The sequence below is a fragment of the Ursus maritimus genome, unplaced genomic scaffold (genome assembly GCF_017311325.1).
Source record: "Ursus maritimus isolate PB19 unplaced genomic scaffold, ASM1731132v1 scaffold_20, whole genome shotgun sequence".
Lineage (NCBI taxonomy): Eukaryota > Metazoa > Chordata > Mammalia > Carnivora > Ursidae > Ursus > Ursus maritimus.
In genome coordinates, this window is record NW_024424453.1 from 33,241,256 (window position 1) to 33,256,652 (window position 15,397).

Genomic DNA, 15,397 nt, shown 5'->3' on the forward strand with positions numbered 1-15,397 from the left:
CTACTCTCTGGCAAAAAAAAAAAAAAAAAAAAAAAGATTGTTAAAATAGTTGAGTACAGTGTTGAGGCAGGCTTATACAATGCCAAAACCATGCTTCAGTTGAATGTCATAGAAACTGAGAGTTTAACTGTACTTCACAATAAAAGTGCATGGGAGATTTTGAAAAAACAAAATTCAGAAAGGTTTTCAAGTACTCTCCCTTTTATAGTCAGTTCGGCTATAACACTTTTGAAAATGCAAATTTATTTGAATGTGACGGATACATTAAGGAACAGTTCTAACCTAACTCACATTTTGTGTTTGGGTGTGCACAGTTTTGACCACAAGAAGCACTAGCGAACACAGAAAACGTCACCTGGTTGAACTGCACACACACACGCACCTCAAACAACACCCAGCCCCCCCAGTTTATGAGCGTGTCTGGAGCTGTGCCCATCCACAACTCCTATTACCGCTTTCATCAGATCGCACATCACCTCCTCCACTTCGGGTAACTCGCAAGCTGCGACCCTCAGAACACCCACTTCCCAAGCCGACCTCAGGTCTTTTTCAAGGTCAGTCGCCACATGCGTTGCAGTAGTTTTGCATTCCCTAACTATTTAACATAGGCAGAGCTGTGCTATCACTTTTATTCAGTTCCTGTCTTTTTTTAATGTGTCACTGCAAAATTTTTGAATGCTGTGCCCCTCACCCCATTTTCCCTACAAACCTTGTGATTTTTATTGCATGGTGCAAATGCAAAGATTTTTTTGCGTAGTACAGTGTTTTTTGGGAACCTGTACATCCCATTATAGCAGAACTATGGGTACAATCACCAAATGCCCGAACCCAGAGCTCCCAGTGCTCAGACCCACCCTCCTTCCAGAAACGCTCCTCGCACATCTGGAAACATTTACTTTCCTTGTTCTGTGCCTGCCCCTCTGAGCGCTCCTGCTGTGGCTCTTACACTCGGTCTCTCCGCTTCATTTCAGTGATTTTGGAGCATCACTGTGATGTTTTCATCTCCTTTATCTTTCAAATTCCTCCCTCGGAGATGTATACCTGTTTTCATCTCAGCCGCTACCTTGGTGCAGAAAAGCCCCAATTTTCCAGCACCAGAAACAAGCCTGGCTCTGATTGCTGCAGACTGCCCCGTTGTAGCCACGGCTCTGCTCCACCAAGGAGGAACTCCACACCCTAGATGAGTGAACACATTCAAGACACTTTGTAACCTGTGAAATCCTTTATGGGGGAGGGGGAGTTAAGTTTTTCTTACCTGTCGTTTCCCCTCTAAGAGGAAAGAGTCTTTGGCTCTCCCTCTGTGCCACAGCAAACCAGCCTCTGAGCCCTGCTCTGTTCCCTACANCCACTATCATCCTTTCTTTCCCAGTCCCGCTGCCACCTCCTGCGTCCCTAGTCCCTCCCGTCCCTCCCAGTGCTGTGGCTCCCTGCCTGCTTCCTGTCCCCACCTTCACGCTCCCCGCCCTGCCTTTCTGCCTGCACCTTGGTCTCTGCTCAGAGTTGTAATTCCGGTACCCCATCCAAGCTGACCCTTCACTCCTTTTCTTTTCTTTTTTTTTTTTTTTTTTTAAGATTTTATTTATTTATTTGACAGCGAGAGACAGTGAGAGAGGGAACACAAGCAGGGGGGAGTTGGAGAGGGAGAAGCAGGCTCCTTGCCGAGCGGGGAGCCGGATGCGGGGCTCGATCCCAGGATGCTGGGATCATGAGCTGAGCCGAAGGCAGACCTTAAGGACTGAGCCACCCAGGCGCCCCCTCACTCCTTTTCTAACCACGTTTCCCTGCTTTCTGTAACCTGATGGAAATGCCGGGAGAGGGTAATGAGATTTTACGTTGATTCATCTCCTGCCCCCTCGCCACCACGCCTGCAGTGGGGCCCAGATGCCGTAGCGGCTGCCTGTGCGCCTCTCTGTATTCCGGTTAGCAATTCAGTGGTGGTTTGCATCTGGCAGAGCCTTAGGTTCTTTCTACAATTTTTCTCTCATATAGGGTTTTTTCTGTACTTTCCTTTGAGTTGTGTAGTGGAAAATGTGGAAGTGGAAGTGAGCTTTCCAGAGGCAACCAGGACAAATTACTCTGGAAACCGTTTGCTATGTGGAAAGTGTTTCTATAGTGACCTTGCTGGAAGGGATGATGATCGCAGCTGTTAATGCCGTGGCATACTCGGCCGCTGGATGGTGACCAGTTCTCGGCAAAATGTGGCTGCAGCCTTCCCCCTGTGTGAGCCGCAGAGCGGGCTGGGTTTAACTGTAGCAGGCAGCTGGGCAAAGACCCCCACAGTGATAGAACTTTGACGCCCCCATTCAAGTATGTGACTTTCAGATTACTTTCAAGTATTAAAAGTGATCTTGTATTTTCCATTGTTTCCACCCTGGGACGTTTTGCTGTACTTGGACACCTTACTCAAAGAAAATTGTTACCTCTGAGTTTCAGTTTTGAAGTCCTGGATCCCAGTGTTCTTGTATTTGATTCTAAAATTCTTCAAAATTCCAAAAACTTCTTTTTAAAATATTAAAAAGAAAGGTAGTGTTATTAACTCGGGGAGATACTACTTTTTCAAGAGCACAGAAAGAAACACCAAAGCTTACAGATTCCTGAGAGAATTTCCTTCTTCTCTGTCCCATTCTCAGCATTAGCGAACTGACTCAGTTTGTAGGGCTGCGTAGGACAGGGTGATAGCTCTCCGGTGACACTGAGCTTTAGAGACATCCATACAGATAATTCTGATTGAGGGGAGGACACTGCTTTCGATTGAATTGGGTGGTCTTCTGAAGACCTTGATCCTTGATTCATGTTTGCTGTTTTGCTACTCATTCCTGGAGTCCTGAGCGGCAAGTCCTGCTTTGGTCCAGGGTGGTACCTGAAGCCACACCTGCCACCGGGCATTCACTGGCCACCGAGGCCGTCCGTGGATCTCCACGACAGGAACCCAGGGGGCGTTCAGAGGTGGAGGCAAGTGTATCGTTTCTCTTAAGTCCGTTGGCAGGTTTGAGAATGAGGCTCAATTACTTGAGTCTGTTATATGTCACACGGTCACAGAATGTGTGTAAAGAAACAAACCTTCTTTGTTACCTATATATTCCCTTTGTAACTTCATGAGAGATAGCCACGGCCAAAGCAGCAGCAGCAGCCCTGTGTGAAGGTGGGGACGGGCAAAGCCAAGTCTTAAGAGGGAGGCATTTTCTGTCTGCAGCTGAGGTCAAAGCAAGATAAAGGGAAAGATCTAGGACTCAGAAGATGTTTTGATTAAACTTCTTTCACCCAAGGACTTGAAATTATTGGCAAATTGTTTTGGTAATTATCAAAATCTGTGTTCTGGGATGAAAGGAGATTCGGCGTATTGTCCAAAACCAGACGTAAGATCCTTACATAAAACTGTAAACTTGCTTATCCTGAAAACAGAATTTTCCTACTTGATGTGCAGATTTCAAAACAAAAAATTAAGCAGTCTGTAGAAATCTAGTGATATAAAATATATCACTATAGTAACAGTTCTCATAACCATATCTGTAAACAGAGAAGTTTGCCTTATACTAATATAGGGAGTTACTTTCAAAACGGAACATTCTTATGAAAGGCATTTCTGGTTCTGTCCAACTTAATAAAATACGAATTTTTACTGGCCTTTAGTTGAAACTTCCTGCTTTTCATCTGCTTGATTCCTGTATTAAAACCCTATATTAGGGTTGATCAAATTTATGAAATGGGTTCCTGGGCTATGTTAAATCCATAGATTGTCCTAATGCTTTAGTTCCAGAAATTTAGGGAGTTGCTGGTACCTGGACACTAATAGAAGATTTATTAGCAACAACTACACAAAAGCATCTTGTGCTTCATAAATAATAGGAGCTGTCCGTGTGGTAAGTTACTAGGGTTAGCAGCAGGATGATCTGATTGTTGAGCCAAGACCCATACCTCTGTGTTTAAAGGGATCAATGGAAATGTATTTGCATTAATGCAAAGAATGCTTCTAAAGCCAACCACTCTGCTGGGCCTTGCATTACACTGACATAGGCACGTAATATATACAGAGAAAATAATTTAAAGCAGTCTCTCCCTTTGACTCATCCCTTGATGTCACTCTCCACGTATTTGCTTTTGTCTACTCTGAAATGCTTTTTCTAGTAGTTTCACATTAAACGTAAATGATTTCTGTCTTATAATGATGAATTGTTAAGTGGAGCCAAGCAAAATGTTTACTGTTGTCATTTTAAAAGAAATGTTTTCCCTAAGCGCTTTACAGAAATGTTATTTTAAAAGACAATTCTTAGGGTTCCTGGGTGGCTCAGTGGGTTAAGCGTCTGCCTTCGGCTCAGGTCATGATCCCAGGGTCCTGGGATCGAGCCCCCCATTGGGCTCCCTGCTCAGCAGGGAGCCTGCTTCTCCCTCTGCCTCTGCCTGCCTCTCTGCCTACTTGTGCCCTCTGTCTCTCTGTCAAATAAATAAATAACATCTTAAAAACTTTTTAAAAAAATCTTTAAAAAAAGACAATCTTAGGTGGAAGTCAGCAGTGGAAATATCCCACCTACTGTGTGTAGCACCTGTCAGTCGTGACTAAATTCCTTTCTGCTTTTGTATGTCTTTCCAGCGGGGATGCCCTTTGCTCAGCTTTCCTTGTGCAGTTGGTACTCCTGCGGCAAGATGCGTCACGGTGCTGTGGGAAAGCAGGGGCTTTGAGGTCAGACACAATGCATCGTCTCTCAGTTGCAGTCCGTTTGCCCATCTTACCAGAGGACCTTGGGGAAGCAGCTTCACTCTCAGGTCCTCAGTGTTCACACCTATAAAGCCAATGCCATAAATACCCACCTCACATGGGTTTTGTGAGCCTTAAATGAAATAGAAAGCACCAAGTACACACCTGATGCCGAGGAGGCGTTCGATGACTTTCATTTTGATTCATTCAACCAACACTTGTACTATTTATAATCACAGCTTGTTACAAAGCAGCAGACCCAGGCGGAGATGGGCCCCCACTAGATGGAATGGCCTCCTCGTGCTGGCCCTGCTGTATCCTCCCTGCGTGCCATGTGCCCTGCGTCGTTCACAGCTGTGAGCTGGACGAAGCAAGACATCAGCCAGCTGGGTGGGCAGGCAGGAAGGTCCACTGCCTGGCCCCACCCCCTCGGCCCCCTGGACCCTGGTAGTGCACTTAGAGGAGCTCACAGCCCAGAGAGCTTGCTGGGAAATACCTAGCGGGGCTTCTTCACTCAAGGACAATTTACGCAAATAGTGCAGGAGTTGAGGATTAATGAACTCACTCCGTGGACGAGAACTATAAACTGTTTACTATACATTAATGTCAGTACCCACCCTAACTGTAAATATGTACCCTAAAACTATAAAAAGATATAAACTGGCAGTTCCTCCTCCCCAAGGAAGTGGTGGAAACATTTAGTAACAGGTGCGGCAAGATGAATCATCTCTGCTAAGGTTTGGATATGTTTTCTTCCTGCCTTCTCTAAGTTCTACTGATTGTTTACTGTTGTGCCTAACCTTCTCTGAGGCTGGTTCCCTCCAGAACGTCCCCCTAATAGGGTCTGCAAATACCTGCCGCGTTTGCTTCCAAACCTAGAGGAGCGGCTTTTCGCTGTGTTTGCATTCTCCACCCTGCCGGAGTAGCCAGCTTCCTACTTTACATACTGCTTGTAAATAAGGGGTGGGGTGTGTATTCAAATCCAGTCCACAGACAGAGCATCAGCAAGACCCGGGACACCGCCAGTCACACCCCCACTAACTACGTGGCTTAGGGGTAATTAACTTTGTCACACCCAGTAGCGCATGGGCTGCAATGGCAGTGCCACATCTTGTTGTTGATTATTTGCTCACAGTCCTGGGTCAGCAGCTAGTCTTTATTCACACACTCAGAGGGCCTCAGTGACTGTCCCAAGAGTAAAGGATTGATCCTTCAGGTATTATAGAGCATTGGAGGCAGCTTCTCTCCAGACCCTTGAAACGGATGTGCTATCCTTGAACCTTGCATGTATTTTACGCGAAAGGTGCTTAACTATTTAGCCTCTGGTGATACTTTAAACTGGAAGGTGCTTCTAAGAATAACGTGATTTGTTGTTTCTCTGAGCTTCATCACGCCAGGCTGTTCAAGTAAAACTAAAATTGGTAATGGATGTTTGAAACACTGCCAGTGAACATATGAAGGGAAGGCGTACTCATTCAGCTAATCTTGGGCTACCAGAAAATGTTCTGCCAGGGAGTCCATTGTCATATCTGTCTGCAAGTGTCTTCGTTGTGCATCCTTTCATTTAATCCTCACAGCATTATGCAGGTAGTGCCTTTTATTAAACTCATTGTATAGGTAGGAAATTATGGCTCCATGATGTCTAATACCCTGGCCTAGATGGCAGAGGTAATGAACAGCAGAACGAGGATTGGAGCCCATATAAATCTGAGCTTTTTCCGCCCCCACAGCACCCCCAGTAAGAGTGTGTTTTGACCACCTTTCCCCCACAGGTCATCTGTATGCATGAGCCTGTTCTTAATGCTGCTGTCTTGTTCTCCTACATTCCTTCTGTTATTGCTCCTGTCCTGCTCATCTGCTTCAGGACCAGCTTCATTCCATTGCTGGTATTTTTTTTCCCCTCCTTTTTCCTATTTGAGTGATGGAGGCACAGTTGGCCAGTTCTTTGATACTGAGTTGTGACAACCACCATCCTTGCTTAAAGAAGTCCTTGCTTCTTCATATCTCTCATTTTGGCTTGACTTCAAAGCTGAAAAAGGTTACTGATGACGGTATGAACCTTTTCAGTATGCAAATGATGTCATGGGACGAATGACTTTATATCAGTGTATTTGAGCTCTTAACTATTCATTTTTATCATTGCCTGTTCAATATGTCAAGCTGTAAAATAGAATATTTCAATTTACAGGCATGACTCAGATGTTGAAGAATGAATGTGAAAATACTGAATTCCAAAGTGCAAGCTCTTCCACTGGGATACGGGCTTCTTGAAGATTGAGTTATATCCTGTATGTCCCTGTGTCCCAGTTCCTGCTCTGGGCCATGGGTAATGAATGAAGGCATAAATGAACACCGGTGTTGGCCTTAAACCTTTTGGTGTTCACTATAATTTTCTTAGAACAGTGGACAAGTTGATAAATGCTGTGTGACTCATTTTAAGAGTCTGGTGTATTTCTTAAGAGGCATGTTGATTATGCTTTGGTTTAAATAAGTTTAACTAGTCAAAATAGGGTGTTCCTTCTTTGAATTATACAAATAATCCAACCTACATGTATTTGGTTTCTATAAAATAATAGCTGTGGCAGTTAGTGATAAATACTATAAAGAAAAACAAGACAGAATTTAAAGAAATAGAGAATGATGGATTGGTGTTTGTTATTTAAAATAAAATGGTCATTTAAAATAGATGAGTAATATTATAATACAAGATATTTGGACATTTAAATACAAAAAGTTGAAATCTATAATTAAGGCAAGCATCATAATTGTACCCATTTGAACTATGAGAGCTGAATCTGGCTATCCCATTTTCATAGTGATTTTAGAGCCAAAAGATTACTTCAGACAGATCTTTTCTTTACATTTTGGTAAATAAAATAATTGATCAGCTATGCCCTGATCCTTTTTTTTTTTTGTTTTTTTGTAATTCAAGCTTGGCTGCTAAAACAAACACATGTAGTTTGGAATAAGACCTCAAAATTGGACTTTTTATTTTTATTTATTTTTCAAAATTAGATCTTTTAAAATCATTGATAGGAACATTAAAAATACTAGTTTGAGTGATATCATTAGTGATGTGTTACATAAACACCATTTTAAGGGGTGCCTGGGTGGCTCAATCAGTTAAGTGTCTGGCTCTTGATTTTGGCTCAGGTCATGATCTCAGGGTTGTGAGATTGAGCCTTGCCTTGGGCTCTGCGCTCAGTGGGGAGTCTGCTTGAGAATCTCTCTCTCTCCCTCTGCTCCTCCACCCCGCACTCTCTCTCTCTAAAAAGAAATAAATAAATCTTAAAAAACAATAAATGCTGTTTTTTGATCCTCATGGTAAGTTTTAAACTAATTTTCAGATGAAAGCGTTTTAGCTGAAATGAGTAAGGTGTGTAGGTGGCAGAGCTTTCTGTAAGATGAAGTTGAAGATTTTGTTAAAATGAATGACCGAAAATGTAATTTAAAACACAGATCAGATGTGTGCACATATTTATTTGTAGCTTTTCACACTGAAACAGACTCCATTCGGTATTGACTCAAGGTTCAAGTTCAGTGTTGTACAAGCCTAACTATGAAACACGATACTCCCCAGTCTGTTGGAACCATTACATGGAAGGCAGGATTTTTCATTTTGTACGTACACATTTGGGCTGAGTTGTGGGAAGTCAGATAAGAGAGGGTTTTGCCCCAGCACCTCGGCCTGTTTATAGAGGAGAGCCCCCTGCACGTGTGTAGACCAGCGTTTGGTCGTCAGGTGTAATCCCGTGTCTGGGTGTTCCCTTTGCAGATGATCCAGTCCCTCAAGGCTGTCATCGAAAACGCAGATGCGGTGTATGAAAAGATTGTACATTGTCAGAGGGCAGGTGAGTAAACGTTTGTTTCTTCTCTTTAAAATAAAATTAGTAGCATCATATATGTAGCCCCTTAAACTGTTTTATCTTTTAGACACTATATCCAGGAAATCAGATATAAGAATTATTTTTCCATGGCTAAAGAAAATACCGATTCACTGCTTCTCGAGCCCAGATAACAAACTCACCTGGGGGAAGCTTTTCAAATATACTGACATCGCTCTGGGGTGTGGTTGAAAGATTCATAGCTGTTAAAATCTCCCAGGCGTTTCTAGCGAACAGCCAAGATGGAGAGCCACTGTGCTGACCTCCCCTCCTCAGCGTACCCTGTGCTGCTGACCCCCCTCCAGTGCCCCCATGACCTTCCAGCAGACGGTGGGAAGGGTGAGTGAGGCTTGAGCAGAGAGAGAATAAATTCTCAGAAAGGAAAGTGGGCACCGGTTACAACCTCTCAACCTCTTGACACTTTTTAATGCACTGGCATGTTCAAATGCTGATGGATTCATCAATTTAATATCAAGATGTTATACCAGATCATAAAATGCTGACATCTAATTAATTTTAGCTGAGATAAAACCAAAAATCAAGTGTTCTGCATTGTACTTAAGAATAGACAAAATGGAATTCTTTCGATTTTCACATTTTGTTAGAGTGTCATTTTGGAAGATGTTAATACGGAGAATATTTGTAATACATAAATAACAGTACTGGTGGCTATTCTTTAAAATCAAGAAAATAAGTACCACTTAGCCTGAAAAGAAATCATCTCTTATCTCAGAAATGAACTCGTTAAAAATAGATCAAAGATACATGAGACCATTTTCTTTTTTGGTGTTTATTGAAGGAATATTCACATTAGTGACTAATCAACAGACAAAAATCCTCATCTTGTTTTACTCATCTTGTTAGCAAAATATTATTAGCTAAGCACTGTTTCTACTTCCAGTCCTTTCTGGGCTAATACTCTCTACAACCGCAACTAAAATGAGACTTCAGACACCATTTTTTTTTTTTTTAAGATTTTCATTTATTTATTTGACAGAGAGAGAGACAGCCAGAGAGAGAGAGGGAACACAAGCAGGGGGAGCGGGAGAGGAAGAAGCAGGCTCCCAGCAGAGGAGCCTGATGTGGGGCTCGATCCCATAACGCCAGGATCACGCCCTGAGCCAAAGGCAGACGCTAAACGACTGAGCCACCCAGGCACCCCCAGACACCATTTTTATGCTGTCACTGTTGTACGCAGAAATCATCCAGTAGCTGACTAGGGTCTGTTGTATCAAATCTAAACTTCTAACTTCCCAACTGGCCAGCCCGTTTTGCCAATACTATATAAAATTCGTTAGTTAAATCATCTATTCATCTAATAAATAGGTTTTAAACTTCTGCCATACCAAAGGTACTTGTAGGAGCTATCACATACCAAAATATTAAAAAATAAGCAAGATTGGTGTTTGCCTTCTAGAACCTTCCAATCAAGCAGGAGGTAGGCAAGTAATCACACATACTCAAATGTATTGAATACTTATGCTGTGTTACTCAGGAGTCTGAATTTGGTTTGTGGGGCAGTGGGGAGCCATCGATTTTTGAGCAGAATCGGAAAGAACTTGAGCTTTAAGGTGATGACCACAATAGCTGTGTGCAGAGAATTTTCATGGGCGGAACCCAACTGGGAGGCTGTTGGGAACAGTGAGAAGGAAAGGAAGTGATGGTGTGCATCCAGCCTGGCCTTTGGGCTGCCCTTCCCCCTTCCCGGTGTGTTTCTCCTTAGTCAGATTTTCACAAGCCTCTCCACTGGTAAGACTTCTCTCCTCCTCCTCTCTGCGCATCTGTACGTTTCTTCCTTTTGTCTCAACAGTCTTCCAGGAGACCTTTTATGATTGTCGGAGTTACGTTACCTAGCCATTGTTTTCAGCCCTGCAGAATGTGTTTGGTCCCGCTCACAGAGGTTCAGTTACTGTCTGTTTTATTAATGTATTCCGCGTCCTCTAAACAGGCTAGTAACCTGCTATGCTGGGGGGGTTGCTAGAATTACTCTGTACTTTATCCACGGCACCTGTTCTAACATTCTGCACAGAGTAGTCACGCGAATGCTAACTGACTCAATGTGATTTGGCTTGTATTAAGGATTCAGTTCTACTCAATGCATGTATTGTCATGAGAATTGTGGACTGTTAGAATCTGAAGGTGCATTTATCGGACAAAAAGAACTATTTATTAACAATATGAGTTATGGTCAGTTCTTTGCAACTTCATTGGTTTATGAAATTTGACCATTTCTAGCATAATGCAGCTTTCTGTTGTTCTGTTTAATTTCAGTGAGGGATAGATTTGCTTGTATTTGAAAAGCTGAAGGATCTTGCCTGTTAAGAATTTTGCTTGGAGGGCAAAAAAGAATAACCACTGTGTAATGGTTCACATTGCTCTGGGTTTGAAGATCTTGAGAAGCACATAGCGATTATCTTTTGGTTTCACAGTTACTGCTGACCGCCCACACAGCCCTTCTGTTATTCCAAGTGCTTATTTTAGAGTCCTTGATCTTTTGTTTCTCGTGTTTACAGTTATCGGAAGGGCATATAGTCATTAGTCATATGAAGAATTGCTAATTTGTATTGGGCTCAAAAACATTTGCATGAGATTTTACTTCTGATAAATAATTGCTATTCTGCATACAGAACTTGAATCTGGCCGTGACAAAATGAAGATACAGGTACCAAAGTGCCCTAAGTGAGGATTCTTTTAGAAGCATTTCAAACTTCTAAACACAAGTTTATATTCTTATAGATAAACCTTCATCCAAACAGCTACATGAAATATGGAGTCACGCCACTGCCTCCAGTCCTGTGTTCGAAAGCATGCCTGGTTTGGACAGGTTCAGCCTCCTGGCTATGTGGTTCTTTTTTTTTTTTTTTTTTTTTTTCTTTTCTTTTTTTGAGATAGAAATGGGTTTTTGCTGATGGTGTTCTTGGGGAGAGGGGTTAAGGCAGGAGAGGAATGCTGAGAAGTGAAGACCCCCAGCCAAGGTGGGCTGGGATCCTGCAGGCCCCGGCAGGCAGGCACATGGCCCGAAGGGACTCTGGGGAGGACAGGGGAACCAACCAGGAGATGGGCAGTTCGGGCAGCCTGCGGAGTCTACTCTTTTAAGAGGAGAGTATTGCAGCACAGAGGGCTGAAGGGGACGAAGGGACATCTTCATAAGCAAGCCATATCCCTAAAAATAGGAAAGATCCACTGAAGAGGTGAAGAGGAAGACATCTCAAAAGATGAGACAGGGAGTAAGGAGGGAAGAAGTGAGGAGGGCAGAAATCCAGGACAGTTGTGAAACACTTGACCTTTGAAAAGGGGATGAGCCCCTCTTCTTCCCAGACACTCCGGAAAGCTGTGACATCGAGAGAAGTTCTGAGGAGGAGAGGACTGTTTTCCATTGGGCACGTGGGTGCGCACATAGTGGCGTTGGAGGGCACCAGCTTTGGGGGTGAGGGTGTGGAAGGGGGGGCCTCCGGACTGGGGCAGAGTCCAGCGGCCTAGCGCCAGCAGGGGTACCGGTGACACGGAGGAGGGCGCAGGAGTGATGCGGGGCAAGGGGGTCTGGGCCGACGGGTGAGTGAGAGAGAGGGGTCAGTGAGAAACGGCATGGCTGTACAAGCACCATTGTGCGTAGATCCAGGAGCACAGGTGAACACACACACTCTCTCTCTCCTAAATGTAACGCATGCGTATTCTTCCAAGAAACAGCAAAGGAGGAGATGGCCGAGGAGCACGTGCAGGGGAGCTGAGCGGGGATCCGTGGAGGGGGAAGCTTCCTCAGAGTTCTTCTTTAAAAAGTTTAAAAAAGGTGATGAAAGGGTAGCCAGACTCATTCTGGGGAAAAGTCTTTTCCACTGTGTCCTCTCTCTCTCTCTCTCTCTCTTTTGCTGGCCCCCAAAATGGCAGCCTGTCTTTGAATTTTAATTTCCTCTTTGGTCACTGCATCGATCTGCTTCGTAAAGGATGGGAAGATGATGTAGAAGGAATCCCAAACTGCTTTTCTTCAGTGCGTTGGGTGTTTTTATCTGGTGAATTTAAATGGAAACTAATTTGCTCCCTGGAAAGGAAAAAGAAATCAAAGACATACTTCTTGTTAAAATGGTGAATTAACACATGCATTTCATTTCCCCTCCCTTCAGAACCTCATTAAAATGACAGTAAGGGCTTGTTGGTTTTTGCTTTTTTTTAAGGCATAAGCCCCTAAGGACAAAATGGGAGGAACAAAATTTTCGAAACTGAAAACTACTAGCTGAACAAGCGCTGATTGACTTAGCGGTGCCGGCGAGCTGAGTCTGAGGCCACCATGGGCACGGTGGGCACAGTGGGCACGGGCGTGCAGTCTCGTGCTGCAGGCCACCCCCCGCCTGCGCAGAACCGGGCTGCACCAGGGGCCTCTGCGAGTTGGGTGAAGGTAGGGATGAAATGGAACTTTACATCAAAAACTAGGGATGTACTGTATGGTGACTAACATAATATAATATAAAAAAAAATAATAATAAATATTATTTAAAAAAAAAAAAGAAAGAAAGAACTGTCTGAAGGGTGGATTAAGGAGGAGTTAGGCTGCGGTTGGCTGGGAGGCTGCATGTGTCCTGACAGCAGAGATGTGAAAATAACAAAATTTTCCTCTTTCATTTGGGGAGTTAAATAGGTAATGCTCGGGAGAAAAAAAATTCTAAACATTATACACATGTTACTTAGAAATATGGACATAAACACTAAAACAGGAAACAAACAAAAAACCTCAGCTAAAGGGGTTGAATATAACTGCTTCTGGAAAAGGGGAGTGGGTAACAACAATTTGGCTCTTTATTTATTTATTTTTAAAGATTTTATTTATTTATTTGACAGAGAGAGAGAGAGACATCCAGAGAGAGAGGGAACACAAGCAGGGGGAGTGGGAGAGGAAGAAGCAGGCTCCCAGTGGAGGAGCCTGATGTGGGGCTTGATCCCATAACGCCGGGATCACGCCCTGAGCTGAAGGCAGACAATTAACGACTGAGCCACCCAGGCGCCCCACAATTTGGCTCTTTAAACTATGTGCATAATTTTGGTAAAAATCAAATTACTGATAAATTTAAATTTAATTTAAATGATTAAATTAAAAAAATAAAGAAAAAGGAAAGAAGGAATCAAGGACCAGAAGCTGTTACAAGGATCCCTGACTGAGGATATTCCAAGAGAAGGCATGGGCCACACTCCCAAGGCACGGGGACGGCATTGAGTGATGAGGTGGGGTTTCTGCCGAGGACCCCAGCCGGCACCTCTGGCATCATGGGCAGGCCCAGCGCACAGGTGACGTCTGGGTGCCTGGATGGGCGAGAGCCTCGTTCCTCTTCTGGCAGGAGAATTGGTTCTACCCTCTTTCTGAATGACAGGGGAAGTTCAAGCTCTAGATGAAAGAACCCCCAGCCCACCCCAGGCTTATTTAAATGGAAGCTCCTTCTCTAAAAGCTCTAAGGGATTCTCATGCATGGCAGGGTCGCATCATTACCCAGTAAAGTGGGCTATAAGCTAACCTTCCAAATAATGAAAGCTTTTGTTACCCTTCGTTTTAATCCTTTTAATGGAACACTTTCCGTAATAGATTCTGTACGTCCCCGCTTCCTTAAACTTGGTTTGCTGAACATAATTTGAACTTTGATGACTGAGGGTCACTTTGAGAGGCATCCGTTATTATCTTGCGGTGTAACGGCGAGTCCCCCGGGAGCTTGTACATCCCAGAGGACCCCTAACCTGCTCTGCCCGCTCAGATTCTGTTCCAGGGTTAATGGTTTATTTGTTACTTCCATTCAATTTTCACTTCCTACTGCTAATTTGTACTGTATCCGACGGCCTATTAGTACAGCGACTCTTTTTTCCTTTCTAATTTGCTGCTTCTAGTCTGCCGAGCAGTTGGCATCTCCCCCGTGGCCAGGCTTGATAGATTTGTCTCAGGGGAAGCAGGTGAGAGCCCGACGCACTCCCACACGGAGAGCACAAGCAGAGCAGCGGGCCAGGCCTGCATGTCCTGCATTTGATTGCTCCTTTTTTTATTTTGCAAAGTCCTTGGATCTCAGTGTGTTCCTAGGAGCTGGGGTTACCAGATAAGCAACCTGTCACCGTCCACCACTTGCTTTGCTCACATCAGTGTTTCTTACCCAACACAGTAAACATAAAAGCAGCCATAAGATTTATCCTGAAAGCACCTCGCAAGTGTTCGGTTTGGAAAAGTTTGCAAAAGGAGACCTGGGAGCCTGTAACTTCTGTTTTCATTTATGTCAGGATGTTTCTCAGCTGTGTCTGACAGAAGTAAGAGGTTCTTCCCTGGGGATCCAAAGACCTGTGTTCTTGTGTCTTGCTGGGTGACATTAGGTTAGTCGCTACCCCTCTCTGTCTCATTTTTCTCCTTCTGAGTGGCATTGGAGTATATGATTCCCTCCTGGCCCCATGGGTTCTGAAATGCAGTGACCTAAGATCAGTTGCCTAATTAGCAATTTTAGAATGGCTTGATTACAATTACTTAAAAAGATTACAAGATTAAACAAGCAATCCCATCCAGTGGCATGGGGATACTAAAATTACAGCCCATCAGCATGAGTTTCAAGGGGGAAAGTTAACGCCTAACATCAAAGGTGAAGAGTGACCTCTCTGAAGGTGAGACACAGACCTGAAGTGAGACCTGGTGTTGAATTGCCAGATCCTCCCCCCCGGCACTTCATTTAACTCACAGTCAGTGGAGGCCTGGGAAGCCAAGAAGTTGCAAGTCTGCCCCACCTGCCCTTTTGTTCTCCCAAAGGGAACTTGCTGATCAGGGAGAGTAGAGAGAATGATCACAAAGGGGACATATAGGCCAATTCAG

General features: G+C 43.9%; 1 protein-coding gene across 10 annotated transcripts in view; it reads left to right on the forward strand.

The window, feature by feature from the left end:
- LOC103679529 (inactive phospholipase C-like protein 2) overlaps positions 1 to 15,397 on the forward strand; it is a 71,975-nt gene that overhangs the window by 23,872 nt on the left and 32,706 nt on the right. For 4 of the 10 annotated variants that reach the window (XM_040636844.1, XM_008709093.2, XM_040636846.1 and 1 more), the window contains one exon: positions 8,469 to 8,544. The exons of 4 other annotated variants lie outside the window; for them this stretch is intronic. In XM_040636844.1, the coding sequence (XP_040492778.1) occupies positions 8,469 to 8,544 (76 nt within the window). Of the gene's footprint in view, positions 1 to 8,468; positions 8,545 to 8,797; positions 13,037 to 15,397 lie in introns of those variants that run through there. 2 more of the 10 variants (XM_040636847.1, XM_040636848.1) reach the window with 1 other exon arrangement.